Source organism: Xenopus tropicalis, chromosome 9 (genome assembly GCF_000004195.4).
Source record: "Xenopus tropicalis strain Nigerian chromosome 9, UCB_Xtro_10.0, whole genome shotgun sequence".
Classification (NCBI taxonomy): Eukaryota; Metazoa; Chordata; class Amphibia; order Anura; family Pipidae; genus Xenopus; species Xenopus tropicalis.
In genome coordinates this window covers 86,478,092-86,500,231 of record NC_030685.2, presented here as the reverse complement: position 1 = coordinate 86,500,231, position 22,140 = coordinate 86,478,092, and the positions used below count along the sequence as shown (strand labels likewise).

General features: G+C 42.0%; 1 protein-coding gene across 2 annotated transcripts; it reads right to left on the bottom strand.

The window, feature by feature from the left end:
• Nucleotides 1-324: 324 nt before the first annotated feature.
• Nucleotides 325-21,398, bottom strand: map3k2 (mitogen-activated protein kinase kinase kinase 2). 2 transcript variants are annotated; one of them, XM_031893159.1, is made up of 17 exons: nt 21,032-21,398; nt 15,258-15,328; nt 11,570-11,678; nt 11,146-11,191; nt 10,810-10,909; nt 9,904-10,017; nt 8,705-8,804; nt 8,468-8,598; nt 7,790-7,869; nt 6,285-6,352; nt 5,446-5,538; nt 5,146-5,352; nt 4,907-5,055; nt 4,272-4,403; nt 3,890-4,019; nt 2,863-3,040; nt 325-1,069 (listed from the first exon to the last, which is right to left on the bottom strand). In XM_031893159.1, the coding sequence occupies exons 3-17, from the start codon at nt 11,598-11,600 to the stop codon at nt 844-846; spliced, it is 1,785 nt and encodes a 594-aa protein (XP_031749019.1). In that variant the 5' UTR covers nt 11,601-11,678; nt 15,258-15,328; nt 21,032-21,398; the 3' UTR covers nt 325-843. The 2 variants fall into 2 exon arrangements, with proteins under 2 accessions (XP_031749019.1, XP_002942055.2); XM_002942009.5 differs by having other exon boundaries at nt 11,146-11,186; nt 11,566-11,678; nt 21,032-21,397.
• Nucleotides 21,399-22,140: the final 742 nt, after the last annotated feature.

The following is a 22,140-nucleotide window of genomic DNA, read 5'->3' as shown; positions in this document are numbered from 1 at the left end:
ATATTAGGGATGCACCAAATCCAAAAAAATGGATTCGGTGCATCCCTAATATAAATATATATATATTATATAAATATATAATATATATATATATATATATATATATATATATATATATATATATATATATATAATTATATATATAATTTCAAGTTTATCTCTCATATACACACATATTTGTTTCCCTACAGTAATCTGACAGACGCAAATTTGTTCCCTACAGTAATTCCTTAGTATTATAAATCATCATCATCGTCATCCTTACTCTCTTCTATACTCTGTTTAAAACCGTTTCTTTTCGAGTGCTTCATACTGTACTTTTCGGGAATAAAACTTTTTTTTTTTTTTTTAGGGTTTAAAGGCCCAGGTTTTCTTGGCTTGTTTTTTTTTTCTTGAACAGCTGTCACGTAGCACAAGGATTCCAGATTACTCACGAGAGGTTTAGGGTCATAACTCGAGAAGGTCAGACTGAAAAGTTGATTTAAAAAAGAAAAGAAAAAAGAACCAGTTCTGTCCCGCCAGCATCGACCAAACCAGGTGCCTGGAGATAAACGGAGCTGCCTTGTGTAGATAGACATCCTTCACTACCATCGAGAATGAAAATGCAATAAAGTGCTTTCTCTGGGAGAATCCAATCAGTACCTTGTATAAAGTTCCAAACGGAGTCCAAATCCAAAAAAACGGACTAAACCAAGTCACCAGCTCTCCCAGATGAGGGGGGGGAATAATGGTATCGAGAGAATTGCACAGACCTCTCTTGTCATTCTGCTGTTGGGATAAAGTGCCATCACCTTTGGAAGTAGAGGAAAGCAGCAACGGAAGAGCTGAAATCGAGGGAAGCCGCTAGTGATACTGGGCAAACGTGTGCCGCAACAGTTCCTCCGACGAGGGTCTCACTTTGGCTTCTACGAAAATCCTTTTGAGGAAATCCCGACAATGCTCTGATACATGTGCCGGCAGCTGCGGGTTGGTGGGCTGCGTGGCGATTTTAAAGATGGCAGCCATGGCTTCGAACTCGGCCCACGGTGGCTTCTCGGTCAGCATTTCCACGACAGTGCACCCCACGCTCCTAGTACAGAAGAATAAACAGCTGAAGGAGCAGTAGGAGTACTAATCACCAACAATTATATAACAGAGTCTAACAAAGCCACTAAAAAGTATAACAATTTTATTTCAATCCATTGAAAACATAAGTAACCCCTAACAGACATGGCCTAACGCGTTTCATGCTTAGCCAGCACTTAGTCATAGGCTCCAAACCACCCACCAGGGGTATATATACACATATTAGGAAAGTCCAACCCCTCCCATCCTTAATTAAAAACAAATCAAGTTGTCATTTAACCCATTCACTAAAGGTACATGGTAAATTTCACTAAAGGTACAGATAAAAATATTTATACATATGTAAAACAAAGCAAGTGCCCATTAATAAATTAAATATAACGAGTAACATCAAAGGCGTAATTCATACCTAAAGGAATTCGTGTCTGTAGGTAAAAGATCCAGAAAACTTCACGTTTATGTAAAATATTAAGTATATCCCCCTATATAACTATTTTCATCTTTTTTTTCACCTGGCGGGTAGGTTTGGCGTTGGAGCCTATAACTTAGTGCTGGGTGAGCATGAAATGCGTTGGGCCATGTGATTGAAATAAAATTGTTATACTTTTTAGTGGCTTTTTTGAGACTTTTTTTTCCCAGTTGCTATATCCCTCAGTGATCACTAGAGGGTGCTCTCTTTATGCCACTTCAAATTGCTTTTTTGAAGTTTTGACCAACAATTACATGCCCCTCTGTTTAGGGCAAGTTGTGTTACAACGTACCCAGAGTTCTTCCAATTCATGTTCTAGTTTAAGATATCTGCATTTAAAGGAACAGTAACACAAAATGTAAAAGGAAAAAATCCACTCTACCCTCCTATCCAGCGCAAAGTTTATTATCTTTAATGTTTTATACTTAAATAATGCAATAAAATCACTCTTCCTGCCTTGTTCGCATTCATACAGCCTTCAGGTTCGGGGACAGACGGTGTGCGGCTAGTATTTTCTAAGCGTCTTTTATATCTCTAAGGGGGAAGACACACGGAGCAACTAGTAGCAGCTACTTGTTGTGGCTACTAAAAAAGACAATGCTGATCATTTACTGATAATTGTCTCTACGTGTGTTTTAGCAGAGACAATTCTCAGTATTGTCTATGGCAGGGGATTTTCTGGAGTTCAGTAGACTTGAAAAAGTAGCTGCTACTAGTATCCCAGTGTGTCTTCACCCAAAGAGCTGTGAGCAGTAAAGGCGGCAGCCAGGTCACCATTAATCTTTCAAGGACCAGAGAAGACCCCCGGCAAACACTTCATGCCCTTTACTAGCCAAATAGGAAAAGGGAGAACAGAGCAGGCTGATAATCCTCTGCAAAGCCAGGGAAACTAACTACCAGTTTTAAAAAGAAAGTCGGCTAGCAGGAGATTAGTGTAGGTCGCCATATCACCCTTTTTTATTGCATTATTTATGTATTAAGCATTAAAGAAAATAAACTTTGTCCAGGATAGCTTGGGGGAGGTTAGAGTGGATTTTTCCTTATACATTTTTAGTGTACCGTTCCTTTAATACCAGGCTCAACCAGAGGGTTAATAGAATACAAGTAGTGCAGAGAATGTGCATAGATAGTTAGGGTTGCAGATACCCTGAGCATTCAATGCCAGGGCTGAAAACCTGCCTAGCAGTTTAAAGCTGCTAATATCGTGGAAACCACTAAAAACACAAAATTGCTCAGAACAGCACCCTAAGTAAGTTTATTTCAGTTCTTCTGGGTTTTGAAACCCCTTTTAATTACACTATACGTATGTATTTGCTCTATGAACCTACCAGATGTCTGCTTTTCGACCATAACCTTCTCCGCTGATGACTTCTGGGCTCATCCAATAAGGGGTCCCCGTGACGGATTTCATCCCAGTGCCAGAGAGACAGATAGTCTGCAGCCGCTTACTGGCGCCAAAGTCTCCCAGTTTTACATTGCCCGAAGAGTCGCGCAGGATATTGGCTCCTGGAAAATAAACACATGTTCCGTGCCAGTCAATAAAGATAGTTTTCCTTCCACTTCTTTACACTGCAAGCTCTGCGAGGATTTGTATCTATACTCTTTGGTATCCCTATATATCCCTGGGCCCCTCTGCCTATTGCTCTCAGATAAAGGTTGCTATGGGAGATGCCCTTCCCGTAATTCGGGGCTTTCTACATAACGGGTTTCCGGATAATGGGTATCCTTAATATCCTTCTATTTTTGTATGTAATTATCCACCCAGTTAGACTGTAATTTCTACAGGGCAAGGATCTTCATTCTCTTGTCTCTAACACTTTGAGAAAAACTCCAATTTTGTGTGTATTTGGCACTATACGATTGTTTTGGGGTTTTTTGGGGGGTATTTTCTTGAAAAATTTGTATAATTTTTTTTAAAAAACTAGGAACGTTTGAGGTATATAAAACTTTGTGACTTTTTTAGACTAACAAAAAGCACACCAGGTTTAAGCTGCTGAGGACCACCAATACTTTCAATATTCGAGTTTTATGGTAAAAAAAACAAAAAAAAAAACAAGATAAATAAAATATTCAGTGACAGCCACCACTTTCATTTCCAAGGGGAACTTAAACATATTATTGCTTGGAAAAAAAAAAAAAAAAAAAGAGGATTCATGGAAATGAACGTCCGTTTACGTTATGATTTTCTTGAGAAACGGCAATATATTCTCAAAACTTTCCTATAGCCTTCGCCAAAATTCTCTACTCTAACACAATGCAGAATATGTCGGCACTTTCTATATGCTTGTTAATAAGTGCAACACAAAGCAACAAGCACATAAATATCCCTCCGGATTCCCTGGCCCCAGGACCTACCTTTAATATCTCTGTGTACAATCATGTTACTGTGCAAATAATGAACCCCCTCCAGGATCTGCCTGGTATATTTCCGGGTCACAAATTCGGTAAGTGCTCCATAAGCTTTCAGCTGGTCCTTTATAGATCCCTATAGACACAAGAAAGAAAGTGAGAGATAGCAATTCACTTTACCATCACAGAGCAGTTTTATTGTACACTTAGATTAGCGCATCGCTAAGACCAGTGGGCCACTATGTATATAGTCCATTTGCTATTATTAGGGTGCAAAACTCTAGTCCTAGATGCATAAGGAAAAAGGAATACTCACTGGTCTGGGTTCAAGATTTCAATAGTCTTCCATTGGAAGTGACTAGCGGCTAACTAAGATAGCTGAACTTACCCCCGGCATGTATTCCATAAATATGGACAGAGTCTTCTCCTGCGAATCTCTCAGACAACCGTAATACTGTACAATTCTTTCATGCAAAAGGTTTTTCAGCAGCTGAATTTCACACTCCAGTGCATTCACCTCCTAAAATACAGGAAAATGTTTATTTTTAATGACTCCTAATGTCTGATCTAAGGTTCCCTATGCACAATATTTGCAAGTTGATTTTTAGTATGCTACACAATGGCTTTTCTTAGCAACTTTTCAACTGGTCTTTATTTTTGAATGATTTGCCTTCTGCTTTCAAATGGAGTTCACTGACCCCGGAAACCAAAAATCTATTGCTCTGTGAGGCTCCAGTTTTATTGTTATTGTTCCTTTTTATTACTTATCTTTTTATTTAGGCCCTCCACTATTCATATTCCTGTCTCTTTCAAATTGCTGCCTGGTTGCTAGGTTAAACTGGACCCTAGCAACCAGATAGCTGCTGAAATTCCAAACTGGAGAGAGCTGCTGAACAAAAAGCTAAATAATTAAAAAAACACTAATAAATAAAGACCAATTGCCAATTGTATCAGAATAGCATTCTCTACATCATACTAAAAGTTATTGTAAAGGTGAACAACCCCTTTAAGGTCATGTCTTACCTTACTCGTTTCCAGGCTGTCAGGGTCAAACTGCACTTGTTTAACAGCCAGTTCTCGACCAGTATCGGCATCGTAGCACAAGTAAACTCTGCCAAATGCACCCTGGCCCAGCAGCTTTCCCAGCCTCCAGTTGGATGGTGCACGGGGAGCTATAAAAATGGATAAATGAAAAAAAAACCCTAATTAACAAAGCCAACATCCTACATTAGGAAGATTAATAGGAAGAAACCATTACGTACATCTGCTGGGTGGGCTGATATCCATGACGGACAGGGTTGGATTGTCTATGTCGCTTCCCCTTCTCCTTAGACGGCCGTCCTCATATTCTGGGGTGAAGACGCTGCTCCCGCTGCTAGTGCTCAGCGAGTGGTCAGTGGGGCTGAAATTGACGGGCGACCGGAAGCTGTTACCCTGAGTTCTTCTGGCCCTTGGAAAGGTTTTACGCCCTACGGCACAAACAGGCTGCCATTAGAAAAACATAAGGACATCAGAAGGGTTAACTCCGTATGTCATACATATTTTACCTTCCTGGTACATACCATCATTGTAATCCTGATGATGATAAGACACATGGTACCTTCGTGGGTAGGTGCCGCCTTTCCCAAATTTCTCAAACACTGGAATGTCATACTCTAAAGCAGGAAAAAGATCGGTTGTTGAATTATGGAACACAATATAGATGCTCCAGAACTTATTGTCAAAACCTTAAATGATAATGAAGGTGGAAGGTCTTTAAACAAAAGCAACCTAGGCAGGTACGGTGTATATTCTGCTCCATCTGCCAGTCTGGGGCTTGACATCCCTGGCCTATGAAGCTAGCGGGGACAATATATAGCTCTATTTTAAATACTCTTTGAGCCTAATGCCACTTGACAGGTTTACCCTGATATTGCATAAGATTAGACTGGTTCTTGAGCAACAAGGATATGAAACTGTCATTATTTTTTTAGGCCAAAAAGTGTTGCAACAGCTGCACCTCAGGCTATCGCACATGAAAAGTTTGGACAAATCGCCAGCGACTAGAACGCCTGCTACCTGCCGGGGTACCACTAAACAAAATGCAAAAGGCTGCTGGCTTTTCCCTACACGTGTGATTAGAATTTGGAAACATAGGGGCACATGTTTTTGGCTAATAATTGCCCTAGCTGGGCATGTAAGTAGGCATGTCAAACATGCCAAGCTCCGTAAGCCTTAAGAGACGTGGGTGTGACCTGCTCAGTCTTCGTTACAGGCTGACATAACTTCCTGCATGAAATCGTTATCACATTGCAGCCTACGGCAGGAACTATTCGTTACACATTAACTAAAGCTTTCTCTCAAATGCACTTTGTTCCACACAAATCTGACCGGTAATACAAGATGGAGGAGGCAGACGCACCTAAAAACTCCTGGTAGTTGTCGGGATAGCTCTGAGCTCTAGGCATGCGGGACTTGGAGTAGCTGTCTCTGTAACGACAAAGCAGGGAAAAAAGGTGCCCCATTATATAAACAGAAAGAAAGTGATACAGTGAAACATTACAAGATTTAGTGGCTGCCTGAAAGGTATCCTGGGTTTTTAATATAAACAAGCAACAATACAGGTTTATAATATATATATATATATATATATATATATATATATATATATATATATATATATATACATATATATATAGCTGATCAAACCTGCATAGTTTTATGGTATCTCTCTGTACAGGCTATGAGCAAACTTAGGGGGCTGTTCCTGCTGAATTGTGCTTAGTACAGGGGAATCCCTATGTGCCATATTTTTATGGTATCTCTCTGTACAGGCTATGAGCAAACTTAGGGGGCTGCTCCTGCTGAATTGTGCTTAGTACAGGGGAATCCCTATGTGCCATATTTTTATGGTATCTCTCTGTACAGGCTATGAGCAAACTTAGGGGGCTGCTCCTGCTGAATTGTGCTTAGTACAGGGGAATCCCTATGTGCCATAGTTTTATGGTATCTCTCTGTACAGGCTATGAGCAAACTTAGGGGGCTGTTCCTGCTGAATTGTGCTTAGTACAGGGGAAACCCTATGTGCCATAGTTTTATGGTATCACTCTGTACAGGCTATGAGCAAACTTAGGGGGCTGTTCCTGCTGGATTGTGCTTAGTACAGGGGAATCCCTATGTGCCATAGTTTTATGGTATCTCTCTGTACAGGCTATGAGCAAACTTAGGGGGCTGTTCCTGCTGAATTGTGCTTAGTACAGGGGAATCCCTATGTGCCATAGTTTTATGGTATCTCTCTGTACAGGCTATGAGCAAACTTAGGGGGCTGTTCCTGCTGAATTGTGCTTAGTACAGGGGAATCCCTATGCTGCCATAGTTTTATGGTATCTCTCTGTACAGGCTATGAGCAAACTTAGGGGGCTGTTCCTGCTAAATTGTGCTTAGTACAGGGGAATCCCTATACTGCCATAGTTTTATGGTATCTCTCTGTACAGGCTATGGGCAAACTTAGGGGGCTGTTCCTGCTGAATTGTGCTTAGTACAGGGGAAGCCCTATGTGCCATAGTTTTATGGTATCTCTCTGTACAGGCTATGAGCAAACTTAGGGGTGCTGTTCCTGCTAAATTGTGCTTAGTAGAAGGGGATTCCTATGCTGGCATAGTTTTATAGTATCTCTCTACAGGCTATAAACAAAAGCAGGTGCTACAGTGGAATCCTCATGCTTTTTTTCTTTATAATAATTCTCTATACAGACTATGAGTTAAGTGAGGAAGAGGAGGCTTTGGAAAACAAACACTTTTGTGATACCTGCTTGTGTAAGAGAGAGTTGCTGAGTGCTACACATATTATGTAGGTGCTTTTATGTACTCATTTCAGACTTATGGATTTAAGGTAAGTAATTATTTGCAGTATTTGTGTGGGACTTACCCATCTAAGGGACTATCAAGTGATGGGCAGCTTCCAGATCCTGAGTTTTCAGGGCTGCTGAGGGACAAGGGATCAAGCATCTATGGAATGAGAAGAGTAAGAATCAGTTGCAAATTACTGAGCTATTGCTTGCATTAACAAGAGGAATATTCAGGTCCATCAAATGCCTTAAGGTACTTTTTCCAACAATGTATTTTATTAATCATAGTAATCAGGGCCGCCATTAGGGAAGGAGAGGGGGTATAATTTGTAGGGATGCAGTTTTTTGGGTTCAGCCGAATACCCGAACCCACCATGATGGATTCTGCCAATTCCCGAATCCTAATTGGGCCACACAGCAACATCATTGGGCCCCTACACTTACACAATTCACGTAACTTAGGCAAAAACTTATGTTACTTTCAAAGAAACTTACGTATAAACCCCACTGACCCCCCAATTAAACTACTAACTTATTAGGACATTCATTATTTTACTATTTTTATTAACTACTACTGACTAGTTATTGGGCCCCACAGCAAGATCATTGGGCCCCTAAACTTACATAAACATTCTGATCAGCCCAGCGGTCTGAATGTACCATTAACCAAATTCTCTGCCATGTTGTGTAGCATTCTAGGAAAAGCCCATAACCCAACAGACAGCAGAGTTACATCAAAGGAACCGGCAAAGGCTTACTTGGTCCATGCTTTCGGGAATAAATTCGCCTTCACTGTTGATGCTTGTAAACGATCCGTTGCGCACAACCTGATGCAGATCTTCTGGAATGTACCCTGGGGGTGGGGAACTTCTGTCCCTGGTCTGAGCGCCTTACATAGGATACACAGGAAAACATTTAAACATGTTGATAATGGGGCCTTCCCCGCCCATACCATCCATTAAATCAGATCTGTGATAAAACAATTGGACACCTACCAATACCTGAAGTCTTGGTTTTCTTGTCCAAGGTTGCAAATACTGAATTATCCAGATCTTCCAGAGAGGGCATGTGTTCCATATCACACAGGGTGTCAGTCTGCACAGAGAGGAAGAGGAAGCTTTATTACAGTCACACAAGCCCACTCCCTTGGGTTTATATTGAGGCTTATATTAAAATACCATCACGTTAAAGCCTTCCTTACATAATACCAGAAAAAATGGCTGCCGCTAATACATCCTGTGTGCAAATCACACTGGCTGTGTTTAAGATTAGACACCAAAGGACCATAAGGATAACATCACTACTGTGATTTTTTCCCCCAAAAAAGTCAGTGGGGAATTCAGGTCCCTACCAGATGCCAACATCTGGGTCACTGCAGGAAACCTGGAAAGATATATTTGAGCAAATACCTGAAACATATCTACAAGGGACTGCTATATTCATGTTAAAGAGTTTATTTGACCGCACACAGGCTGGTGCAATTATATCATAGTTATCCAGATGCTTGTGGGAAATGCAATCTAGACCAGGGCAATTATTGTGTTCTGGTACTGTTCTAAAATCCAGCAGTTTTGGGCCACTATACTCAACTATATTGGCTCTTCTTTGGGACTGCTAAATATCCAGACACCCGCATTCTGCCTACTGGGATATACTGAAGGCCTTAGGGTGGCCATACACTGTAAGATCTTCTCCCGATATGCCCAGCTACGGGTGGGCGATATTGGGCTAATTGTATTGGTCGGCCCTAGGGTCAAACGATCGAATTAAAGTGGCAGGCATAGGCGCCACCGGTTTGGGGACTGAATCAACAAGCCGATACGGTCCCCGACTGAAAAATCAAACCTGCCCGATCGAGATCTGGTCGATTTAGTGGGAAACAATTTGCATGGAATTGACCCACAGTGCAATAAAAGAATCCCAATAACCACAGTACACCTGACAGATGTACACATTTTTGGCAAGCACTGAGCAGGTGTAGCACATTTGTACAGATTTCTGTTGTCCAACACAGGGATCCAATTTGTGATAAAACCTTGTATTTTTTGCAAACTCATTAGTTTTGCATTTTTTTTGAGGAAATGAACACAAGACATTGCCCTAGTTGGCAGTAAGTATAGTAAGTATAAAGAGTTGAGCCCAAAATAATAACTAAACTGTATACAAATGGGTATCAAATGTTAATAATAATTACCTCTGTGTGACCAGGAAGTACCAGCAGGATTTTAAGGCTTTTCATGTGAACACTTCTGTCCAGCAACTCAACAGCCTTGTCCAAATCATCCTGTGTTTTCAGTGGAATGACCAGCTGCAATTAATGGAAAATCACAATCATTTAAAGAGAAAATAAAAGGTCGTGTTAAATGCACATCAGATGAGCACGTTGACCTGCCAAGCACCTATTACTAGCTGAGGGAGCGGATATTTGCACTAGTCTGGGGCACTGGATGGACCTGACAATGCTGCCCCAAGCTACTCACTGCTTCTGTTTCAAAGTGAAGCAGAGAAGTAGACAAATGAATACAGATATAAATGTATTTTTCGCCTGTTCGGTTTCACAGCCAAAACAAATATTTGTTTGGCCTGCAGCTCATCTGCTTTATTGCGTGATTATGACAGAACGTAAGTTTCCCTTAGACTGTGTGATTACTGTACTGCAGCCCTACTAAAAAGGATTCTTGGGTTCCCCTGTGCTGGTATTAGCATGCTTGTCTACAAGGATAACATTCATATCAGCCACAGTTGGCTCCGACTTGGGCGGCCAAACAGTGTTGGACTGGGCCACCAGGATACCAGGAAAACTCCCATTTAGAATGTTTCATGGTCATTCCCTATTTCTGAATGGGAAGAAATAGGAGAAATAGATGGAAGAATAGATGCTAGCATGTAAATAAGAGACTAGGAGAATGAAGAGATTACGTGAGGAAAGCCCTAGGGTGTAAGGTTTTCTGGTGGATCCCTGGGTTCCCAGTCCAACACTGCGGCCAAACCCCGGCTAACTTGGTAACCCTGCACAACACCCACTGCGGGAGAGCTGTATGCCTGACTTTAGGATATAACATTAAGTTGCATTATAACTATTAGCTGTAATCAGGAATACCTCGTTATTGCTGTAGTGCAAATCCATGCACTGCCCAAATGCAACTTTGGCCTTAGCGTAGAGATCTTCCAGTAGAACTGGTCGGGAGAACTGAAGGATTCTAAATAAACAAAGGAAAACAATTTAAGACGGTCATACATGGACAAATAAACAAACTGCCGACCCAGCCCTTCCATACTGAGACTACAGCTTACTGCTCCATGTATGGTGCCCTACATACCAACATCCGTCCAATTGATCAAGTTTAAAACACATCATCTATATTGCTTCACTGCGATTTCTAAATTCAAATTCAATCATTAATAACAGAGGAATCACAGTGGATCGCCCACTTACCTCTTCTCCCCTCGGTGTTCAAATTTGACACGAACATCATTCTGTTATGAAAAGAAAAAGGGGTAGAGTTGAAGCAATAGGCAATATAGCTGCATGACTGGTTCCCTTTAAAACAGTGTAGCAGAAGGCAGCTGACTGGCAGACCCAGAGCAGAATTGACAGAGATGTGAAAGCAATGGCTGAATGTGTACAGAAGGGTAAAATAAAATTACACTTTTTTATTATGCAAATAATTGTTTTTGGTCAGAGTTCCCCTTTAACAGGGGCTGAGGAGGAGGGAACCAGCTCTGGTACTACAGGTCAGGAAAAACTACAATACACAGCAACCCTAGGAGCTGAAAGGGTGATAATGGGAGCTGTAGTTCTGCCGGGAACTGCCTTTACAAGCTGGGGGGCTGTTCCTCACCCCAAGCTGCTTACCTGTTTTTTTGGAGACTTTGAGCTGCCGGGTACATGCAGGGAAAGAGCAGGCCTGCTGGCTTTGTGCAGAACAACCAGATCCTGCATGATCGAGTTTAGAGCCTGCTGCTCATCTGTGAGAGACAGAAAACAGGTCAGAAATGGGTCCAAAAATTGCTATTTAACTACAATGCACAGGGCTGCAACTAGGGGTAGGGAGAAGAGGCACCTACATCGGGTGCATCATGGGAGGGCGCCAGCCCGGTCGCCCCTTAATGGGGTTGCTCACCACTGATTTAGCTTTTAGGGAGTAATATTCTGAGACAGTTTGCAATTGGTATTCATTTTTATTTGTAGTTTTTTTACCTAACTCTAACTTACCTTAGCCTGAATACAAAAATAAGTATAGGTATGGGATCCGTTATCTGGAAACCCGTTATCCAGATAGTTCCGAATTACGGAAAGGCCGTCTCCCATAGACATTATAAGCAAATAATTCTAAATTTTTTAAAATGATTCCCTTTTCTCTGTAATAATAAAACAGTACCTGTACTTGATCCCAACTAAGATATAATTACCCCTTATTGGGGGCAGAACAGCCCTATTGGGTTTATTTAATGGTTAAATGATTCCCTTTTCTCTGTAATAATAAAACAGTACCTGTACTTGATCCCAACTAAGATATAATTACCCCTTATTGGGGCAGAACAGCCCTATTGGGTTTATTTAATGGTTAAATGATTCCCTTTTCTCTGTAATAATAAAACAGTACCTGTACTTGATCCCAACTAAGATATAATTACCCCTTATTGGGGGCAGAACAGCCCTATTGGGTTTATTTCATGGTTAAATGATTCCCTTTTCTCTGTAATAATAAAACAGTACCTGTACTTGATCCCAACTAAGATATAATTACCCCTTATTGGGGGCAGAACAGTCCTATTGGGTTTATTTCATGGTTAAATGATTCCCTTTTCTCTGTAATAATAAAACAGTACCTGTACTTGATCCCAACTAAGATATAATTACCCCTTATTGGGGGCAGAACAGCCCTATTGGGTTTATTTCATGGTTAAATGATTCCCTTTTCTCTGTAATAATAAAACAGTACCTGTACTTGATCCCAACTAAGATATAATTACCCCTTATTGGGGGCAGAACAGCCCTATTGGGTTTATTCAATATTTAAATGTTTTTTAGCAGACTTAAGGTATGGAGAAATCCCTTATCCGGAAAACCCCATGTCCCGAGCATTCTGGATAACAGGTCCCATACCTGTACTAAAAAGTAACAATAACAATAAAATTGGAGCCTCACAGAGCAATAGTTTTCTGGCTGCCGGGGTCAGTGACCCCCATTTGAAAGCTGCAAGGAGTTAGAAGAAGGCAAATAATTCAAAAACTATAACAAATAAATAATGAAGACCAATTGAAAAGTTGCTTAGAACAGGTCATTCTATAACATACTAAAAGCTAACGTAAAGGTGAACCTACCTCTTTAACATAATTCTCAAGGTTTATATTTGCACTGGACACAGGACAAACCTCTCTTTTTCACTAAAACTGAATTTGGATATTTACCATTTTCACTGGATATCCTGCCCTGAGCAAAGGAGGCGGAGCCATTCCCGGCAAGCTACATATCCCCAACATGAATTGACAGATTTAATAAAGGGCTTGTACGGCCCTGGGGCAGGATTGCATAACAGCGCTGGCAAGAAGTTGTTTTGGAGAAGGGAAACCAAATATTTGCTCGGATTACCTCACCGCCTGTTTCTCATTGCAGAGCGACAGGAATGCCAGGCTGCTCCGACAGTACAATGGGCAAACAGGTCAGACGTGACATCATGTATTTGTACAATATATTCTGCACTTATTTCTCATGGTTAAACTATACCTGCCTGCAGGGTCCTGTGTCTTCTATGCCCAGGGGCTGCCCTGCCGCTGCAGCCATGTTTGCCCCTTACACTTTTGCAGTGCATATAATAATAATTATTACCTAAGCAACTAATACCCAGCCAATAGAAAGTGGACCTGACAGTCATATGATAGTACATAGAAACCTGAAAGTAGACAGATTGGATAAATGAAAAAAAACCTAACCCTGTAGGCAATTATTTATTTTTTATTATTATTTATTGTGCTGGTTTCACTTAAACATTAATCCTGTAAAAATGGCCCCTTTATTAGAGCTCCCTATAGATCCTCTCAGGTCCCTGTCTGTGTTTCAAATGAGGGGTGGGCGTGTCCCTGCCAGAAGCACAGTAGGAGGGGGAGAGCCAATCACTGCCCTGCAGTCACACAAGCACAGACAGGCTTCAGTTCCCTATCAGGCCAGCCTAGCTGCTGATTGGTTTCTATCCTACAGTGCCGCCGGCCCCCCTGCACAGCCTGGGAAAGGAGGCAGCAGGAAGTGGAACAGATGGGCAGGGCTAGTGGGGTTTAGGGGGAATTCCCCAATAAATCAGTCTAATACATTTTTTTTTAACCAGAACCCCTTATGTAAACCAAAAGTCCAACTACAACTTTAAAGCAATGCCACGGATTACAGCTGTTTGTAATTATACAAGGTGGTTCAGGGCTAAACTAGAGCACCAGGACTAGCTTATAAAAATGCTGAGATACAAATTGGATCCTGAGTATCAATACAATGTCACTTTATGCTACATACTGATTACAATGGGGGGGGGGGATCAGATAGGATCTGTGCCACTGTGACAGAATGCTCTGTTATACAGATAGCTAGAATCTCAGCCATAAAGCAGGGCAGGACTGCTGCTTACAATGGGGGGGATCAGATAGGATCTGTGCCACTGTGACAGAATGCTCTGTTATACAGATAGCTAGAATCTCAGCCATAAAGCAGGGCAGGACTGCTGCTTACAATGGGGGGGGGGGATCAGATAGGATCTGTGCCACTGTGACAGAATGCTCTGTTATACAGATAGCTAGAATCTCAGCCATAAAGCAGGGCAGGACTGCAGCTTACAATGGGGGGGGATCAGATAGGATCTGTGCCACTGTGACAGAATGCTCTGTTATACAGATAGCTAGAATCTCAGCCATAAAGCAGGGCAGGACTGCAGCTTACAATGGGGGGGGATCAGATAGGATCTGTGCCACTGTGACAGAATGCTCTGTTATACAGATAGCTAGAATCTCAGCCATAAAGCAGGGCAGGACTGCTGCTTACAATGGGGGGATCAGATAGGATCTGTGCCACTGTGACAGAATGCTCTGTTATACAGATAGCTAGAATCTCAGCCATAAAGCAGGGCAGGACTGCTGCTTACAATGGGGGGATCAGATAGGATCTGTGCCACTGTGACAGAATGCTCTGTTATACAGATAGCTAGAATCTCAGCCATAAAGCAGGGCAGGACTGCTGCTTACAATGGGGGGGGGGGATCAGATAGGATCTGTGCCACTGTGACAGAATGCTCTGTTATACAGATAGCTAGAATCTCAGCCATAAAGCAGGGCAGGACTGCTGCTTACAATGGGGGGATCAGATAGGATCTGTGCCACTGTGACAGAATGCTCTGTTATACAGATAGCTAGAATCTCAGCCATAAAGCAGGGCAGGACTGCTGCTTACAACAGGGATCAGACACAGCATTTTGGACACAGATTCCTGAAGTTTTAAGCCCAGAATGCCTTTTAGGACTTAAAATAACTACAAACTCTGCTCTTGGAAAAATACACAACTCTTACCCATGATGGGAACCAGATTGCTGCTGTACATTCAGGGAGACAGTCTTCCCATGGGAATCCCTCGAGTTTCCCTGCAAAAAAGGAAAACATGATCATTTGAAATTTTTAAGATTTAGATACTGTGAAAGAATAATAAAAAAGGATCTGAGGGGCACGGTTATGCGCCTAATGTACATGTTATTCTACTGTACAGGTATGGGACCTATTATCCAGAATGCTTGGGCTCCATACCTTAAGTCTGCTAAAAAATCGCTTCAGCATTAAATAAACCCAATAGGGCTGTTCTGCCCCCAATAAGGGGTAATTATATCTTAGTTGGGATCAAGTACAGGTACTGTTTTATTATTACAGAGAAAAGGGAATCATTTAACCATGAAATAAACCCAATAGGGCTGTTCTGCCCCAATAAGGGGTAATTATATCTTAGTTGGGATCAAGTACAGGTACTGTTTTATTATTACAGAGAAAAGGGAATCATTTAACCATGAAATAAACCCAATAGGACTGTTCTGCCCCAATAAGGGGTAATTATATCTTAGTTGGGATCAAGTACAGGTACTGTTTTATTATTACAGAGAAAAGGGAATCATTTAACCATGAAATAAACCCAATAGGGCTGTTCTGCCCCCAATAAGGGGTAATTATATCTTAGTTGGGATCAAGTACAGGTACTGTTTTATTATTACAGAGAAAAGGGAATCATTTAACCATTAAATAAACCCAATAGGGCTGTTCTGCCCCAATAAGGGGTAATTATATCTTAGTTGGGATCAAGTACAGGTGCTGTTTTATTATTACAGAGAAAAAGGAAAACATTTGTAAAAATGTGAATTATTTGCTTATAATGGAGTCTATGGGAGATGGCCTATCTGTAATTTGGAACTTTCTGGATAATGGGATTCTGCATAATGTGTCCCATACCTGCACTCTATAAATACATATTAAATAATGACTTAGAAGAAAGAAAATCCCTATTTCTCCCCACAAACACACACAATATTTTGCTACATATTTAACTACAAATAGCAATGATCCTGAGCACTCCAAGAACTTTCATAAGATAAAAACATTTTATTTAGCAATTAAGTGCCTGATCTAATGGCCGTTACACATAAGGAGGGCAGATATGCTGGTGCTGGTACAGCAGCACTTTCTTACTAAATAACCCTGTATGTTTATCTGATGGAACACCTATTATGAACACGCTGATGTGAGCGATCCCTGCCCAGGAATGCACAAGGTATTTATACAGACGGATGGGGGCATTGCCCCTTACTGACACACCAGGAGGCACAGAACAGACAGAAGGAAGAATTCAGGGATTTTAAAATGAATCAGAGGCAGTCAGTACAAGTAGGAACTATCATTCTAACAAAGTAAACGTTACAGTAACTGGTTCTACTTTTTATATTTGCCATCATATCATCAGGTGAAGTTAGGGGGGGCTTGTAATAGCCCTGGCTGCACCTTCTCAGGTGGGAACCTCTAGGATATCCCCTGAAATTAAAATAAATGAGGTGCAGAACCAGTCTGTAACAGTGAAAGCTGCAAATCTGGTTCTTATTCCAACCAATGGGCAAGTGTACAGAGCACAGCTGGTTCTTATTCCTACCAATGGGCAAGTGTCTAATACCAGCCAATGGGCAAGCATACAGAGCACAGCTGGTTCTTATTCCAACCAAAGTGTAAGTGCCTTATTCCAGCCAATGGGCAAGCGTACAGAGCACAGCTGGTTCTCATTCCAACCAATAGGCAAGTGTCTAATTCCAACCAATGGGGAGGTGTACAGAGCACAGCTGGTTCTTATTCCAACCAATGGGCAAGCGTAAAGAGCACAGCTGGTTCTCATTCCAACCAATGGGCAAGCGTACAGCACACAGCTGGTTCTTATTCCAACCAATGGGCAAGCGTACAGCACACAGCTGGTTCTTATTCCAACCAATGGGCAAGCGTACAGCTCACAGTTGGTTCTTATTCCAACCAATGGGCAAGCATAGAGAGCACAGCTGGTTCTCATTCTAACCAATGGGCAAGTGTACCAATGGACAAGAGCCTTATTCCATCCAATGGGCAAGTGTACAGAGCACAGCTGGTTCTTATTCTAACCAATGGGCAAGTGTACCAATGGACAAGAGCCTTATTCCATCCAATGGGCAAGTGTACAGAGCACAGCTGGTTCTTATTCCAACCAATGGGCAAGAGCACAGAACTCCACCTACAAATGCCAATGAGGCTTTCAACCACCCTATCCTTTTATATTGTAACCAGGCCTTTCTCTATCTAATGCCCAGCAGGATATATTGGGGTTTTATCATTAATAACTGGCCCTTAAGACAATGGGCAAATGAAAGGGGCCACAGACACTGGGCAAACTGTAGAGCTCTGCAAGGCTTATTACTCTGCCAATTTATAGCAAACGCTCATGTTCATAACCAATTAAGGAACAAATTAGTCCCATTTCTTAGGGTCCCAGAGAAACGGGGGGGTCGGTGGCTCCCCAAGATGCTTTTGGGATAAAGCCTCACAGTAAGTGCTTCTTTATAAAGTGCCACTAAGGAAACAGCTGTAAGTTATACAGGGAACTAGAATATAATGTGTAAAGTCTAGCAGCCTGCAGCAACCAATCAGAAGCTTGCTTTCATACAGGCATATCAGAACATTATATTTCTTAATGGATGTTATTTATAACATTAACCCGAATTACAAATGTTCATTTTAGCCCCCTGCCCTAAGATTAATCATACACTGCTTCTGTAACACCCCCAGATGTTGGGGCCCCCGCCGGCAGGGAATTCTGGGAGCTCTGGGGCCTCCATAACCGACTCTCCTGCCTTGTTTTTCTCTTAAAATTTCCTCAAAAAAGGGGAAACTGCACTTTGCTGCGTGAGAAACGGGGACATTTCAACACAGCAACCAATGGCACAGATTGCACAGTTGTTGACACAATTAACCCTTTCAGTGCTAAGCAACACCACAATTAACAGCACTTTGTACAGACAACCAATCTCTCTTATCAGCAAAACATGCAGCTTTTCCCTACATGGCTTTAAAGTAAAGTTTCCCACCACCTTCCTTCTATAAGACCCCTGACTCTTCCAAAATACCAATGTTAGAATTTTAAGGGGTATTTCACCTTTAAGTTAACTCTCGGCGTGTTACAGAACGTCCCACCCAATAGGATTGTTCTGCCCCCAATAAGGGGTAATTATATCTTAGTTGGGATCAAGTACAGGTACTGTTTTATTATTACAGAGAAAATGGAGTCATTTAACCATGAAATAAACCCAATAGGGCTGTTCTGCCCCCAATAAGGGGTAATTATATCTTAGTTGGGATCAAGTACAGGTACTGTTTTATTATTACAGAGAAAAGGGAATCATTTAACCATGAAATAAACCCAATAGGGCTGTTCTGCCCCCAATAAGGGGTAATTATATCTTAGTTGGGATCAAGTACAGGTACTGTTTTATTATTACAGAGAAAAGGGAATCATTTAACCATGAAATAAACCCAATAGGGCTGTTCTGCCCCAATAAGGGGTAATTATATCTTAGTTGGGATCAAGTACAGGTACTGTTTTATTATTACAGAGAAAAGGGAATCATTTAACCATGAAATAAACCCAATAGGGCTGTTCTGCCCCCAATAAGGGGTAATTATATCTTAGTTGGGATCAAGTACAGGTACTGTTTTATTATTACAGAGAAAAGGAAATCACTTTTAAAATTCTGAATTTATTTGCTTATAATGGAGTCAATGGGAGATGGCCTTTCCGTAATTCAGAACGGAATTCATCTGGATAATGGGTTTCCGCATACAAGATCCCATATCTGTATTCCTTTACTTACAGGTGGTTACCAGCACCCTATCCAGGCTGATTTTAGAGGCCGTCTTAGTGTTCCTATTAGGGATGCACCAAATCCAGGATTCGGCCAAGATTCTGCCTTTTTATGCAGGATTCGGATATGGCCTGGTTGAACCAAATCCTTAAAATCATGTGCCTTTTGGCCACATAAACACAAAGTAAAACAAATTTAAGCAAGCACGACCCAGAAATAGTGTATTTGGTGCATCCCTAGTTCCTCTGCAGAGCAGTGACCATAGCACGGGGCCAAACAATTGCCCTTCCCAAACCATATCTGTTTGGACCTGTACAGGCTGCAACTGGAGAAGCTGGAAAATCTAGTTGCCTAAAAATGAGAGCAAGTTTAGTGACTTACTGCACAGCCCCTATCCGTCAATGCTTCTAGCCCCCCCACCAGAAACAAGCAGCTAATTTACACCACTGGATTGCATGACTTGCTGGATCAGCTCCCAGGAATCTCCCCCGTCCCTGACTGATCCCCTTAGGGCTGAGCTACACTGCGTGCAACAACACCAGATCCTGTCGGGCGCTACTAAATCTGATGAGTTTATGAGATCTTCCGGTCAATGTATCTCTGCAACAGCGACTATAAAGCCTTAGTACAGGTATGGGAGCCATTATCTGGAAACCCGTTATCCAGAAAGCTCAGAATTACGGAAGTGTCATCTCCTATAGACTCCATTATAAGCAAATAATTCTAATTTTTAAAAATGATTCCCTTTTCTCTGTAATAATAAAACAGTACCTGTACTTGATCCCAAATAAGATATAATTTCCCCTTATTGGGGGCAGAACAGCCCTATTGGGTTTATTTCATGGTTAAATGATTCCCTTTTCTCTGTAATAATAAAACAGTACCTGTACTTGATCCCAACTAAGATATAATTACCCCTTATTGGGGGCAGAACAGCCCTATTGGGTTTATTTAATGGTTAAATGATTCCCTTTTCTCAGTAATAATAAAACAGTACCTGTACTTGATCCCAACTAAGATATAATTACCCTTATTGGGGCAGAACAGCCCTATTGGGTTTATTTAATGGTTAAATGATTCCCTTTTCTCTGTAATAATAAAACAGTACCTGTACTTGATCCCAACTAAGATATAATTACCCCTTATTGGGGCAGAACAGCCCTATTGGGTTTATTTAATGGTTAAATGATTCCCTTTTCTCTGTAATAATAAAACAGTACCTGTACTTGATCCCAACTAAGATATAATTACCCCTTATTGGGGCAGAACAGCCCTATTGGGTTTATTTAATGGTTAAATGATTCCCTTTTCTCTGTAATAATAAAACAGTACCTGTACTTGATCCCAACTAAGATATAATTACCCCTTATTGGGGGCAGAACAGCCCTATTGGGTTTATTTCATGGTTAAATGATTCCCTTTTCTCTGTAATAATAAAACAGTACCTGTACTTGATCCCAACTAAGATATAATTACCCCTTATTGGGGGCAGAACAGCCCTATTGGGTTTATATTATATGTAAGTAGCTCCCCTATTCTGTATAATAAGAGAAAATACCATTCCAATCACCATACACTTTCTTCCCTCATTCTCTGTGGGTTTAATGTACTTGCCAAGGCAATTGCTTCTGACTGCTGCACTGCTGGCTGTGACTGCTGACACAATGTAGCAGATAGCAGCTGATTCCCATGGCAAACACAAATATTAGCCACACTTGCCCCCCCATGACACCCTCAGACATTGCTCCCCAGCCCCAATACATCATATAGCCCCCCTGTAATGCCCATAGCACCCCCCCTTTACAGTTGTCCCTCCCCCATAACAGCCCCCAATGAATTCCCCCCCCCTCAGAGTTCCATAAACACTAATAGCCCCCCAACACAACCCCCCCAAAGCCTGCAGCCCCCTTTAAAATGAATGTGTGGCCCTTATACCTGTCAGCTGAGCCGGGGGCCCGGTTGTACTTCCCAGAAGCCCTTGCAGCTCCGACTCCAGCAATCCCCCGCCCCCAGCCTGTTCCTCCCGGGGGGGGCGGGGGGTCACAGGCCCGGGGGCAGCGGCGGCAGTGTTATTCCGAACTGGGCCCGCTCTTCACAAAATGGCGGCCATCCCGGAACCCTCGGAACTTGCACAGGCCCCGTAACTGCTCCGCTTACGAAAAGGCAGCCGCGGCGTAAGGGTTAATTAATAAGGAGCGACGGAACCAAACCGAGCGTGTGAACCTGGGACTACGGGACCGAGTACGCGCACGTCACAGGGGGGAGGGGCTAGCGCCAGCAGAGACAAGCACGGAGGCGTCAATAAAGGGGAGGAGCACGGCTGTCATCGCCTAGAGACAAAACTTTCAGCTTATTGGCCCACAGCCTTGTCTGTCATTTCAACAGGGGATGGCTCAAGCACATGCGCAATTCGATTGGCTTGCGTAAACTCTCAACGACGGAATTCTGGGAGTTGTAGTTGTGAAGCTCACGGAGATGCGGAAGCTGAGCGTTCAGATTTAAAGTGATAGAGTTCCCTACTTGTGAGGGGGTTTTGCTCGTGTTTAATTTTCATAGAAATGTGGAATAAAAAAACACATTCGGTTGATAATGTATCACTTGTAGTATATCAGTGTCGCCTTATACCGCGTTAGACCGGGGTGGCCCTTCTCTTCCATTCCATGGAGTTTGTCTCATAAAGGTTTTATTCAAGGAAATAATGTCAAGTTGTTAATAGACAACATTAAGGGGTTCTGTGCCCCCCATATAAAGGCACAAGGCTGCAGGCTGAGTTATACAGGGAACTCTGAGTATCACTCATGTATTATAAGGGATAATGTACCCCCTACTGTAAATGATAAGGATATTAGCAGTCACTGAGGGGTTCTGTGCCCCCCATATAAAGGCACAAGGCTGCAGGCTGAGTTATACAGGGAACTCTGAGTATCACTCATGTATTATAAGGATAATGTACCCCCTACTGTAAATGATAAGGATATTAGCAGTCACTGAGGGGTTCTGTGCCCCCCATATAAAGGCACAAGGCTGCAGGCTGAGTTATACAG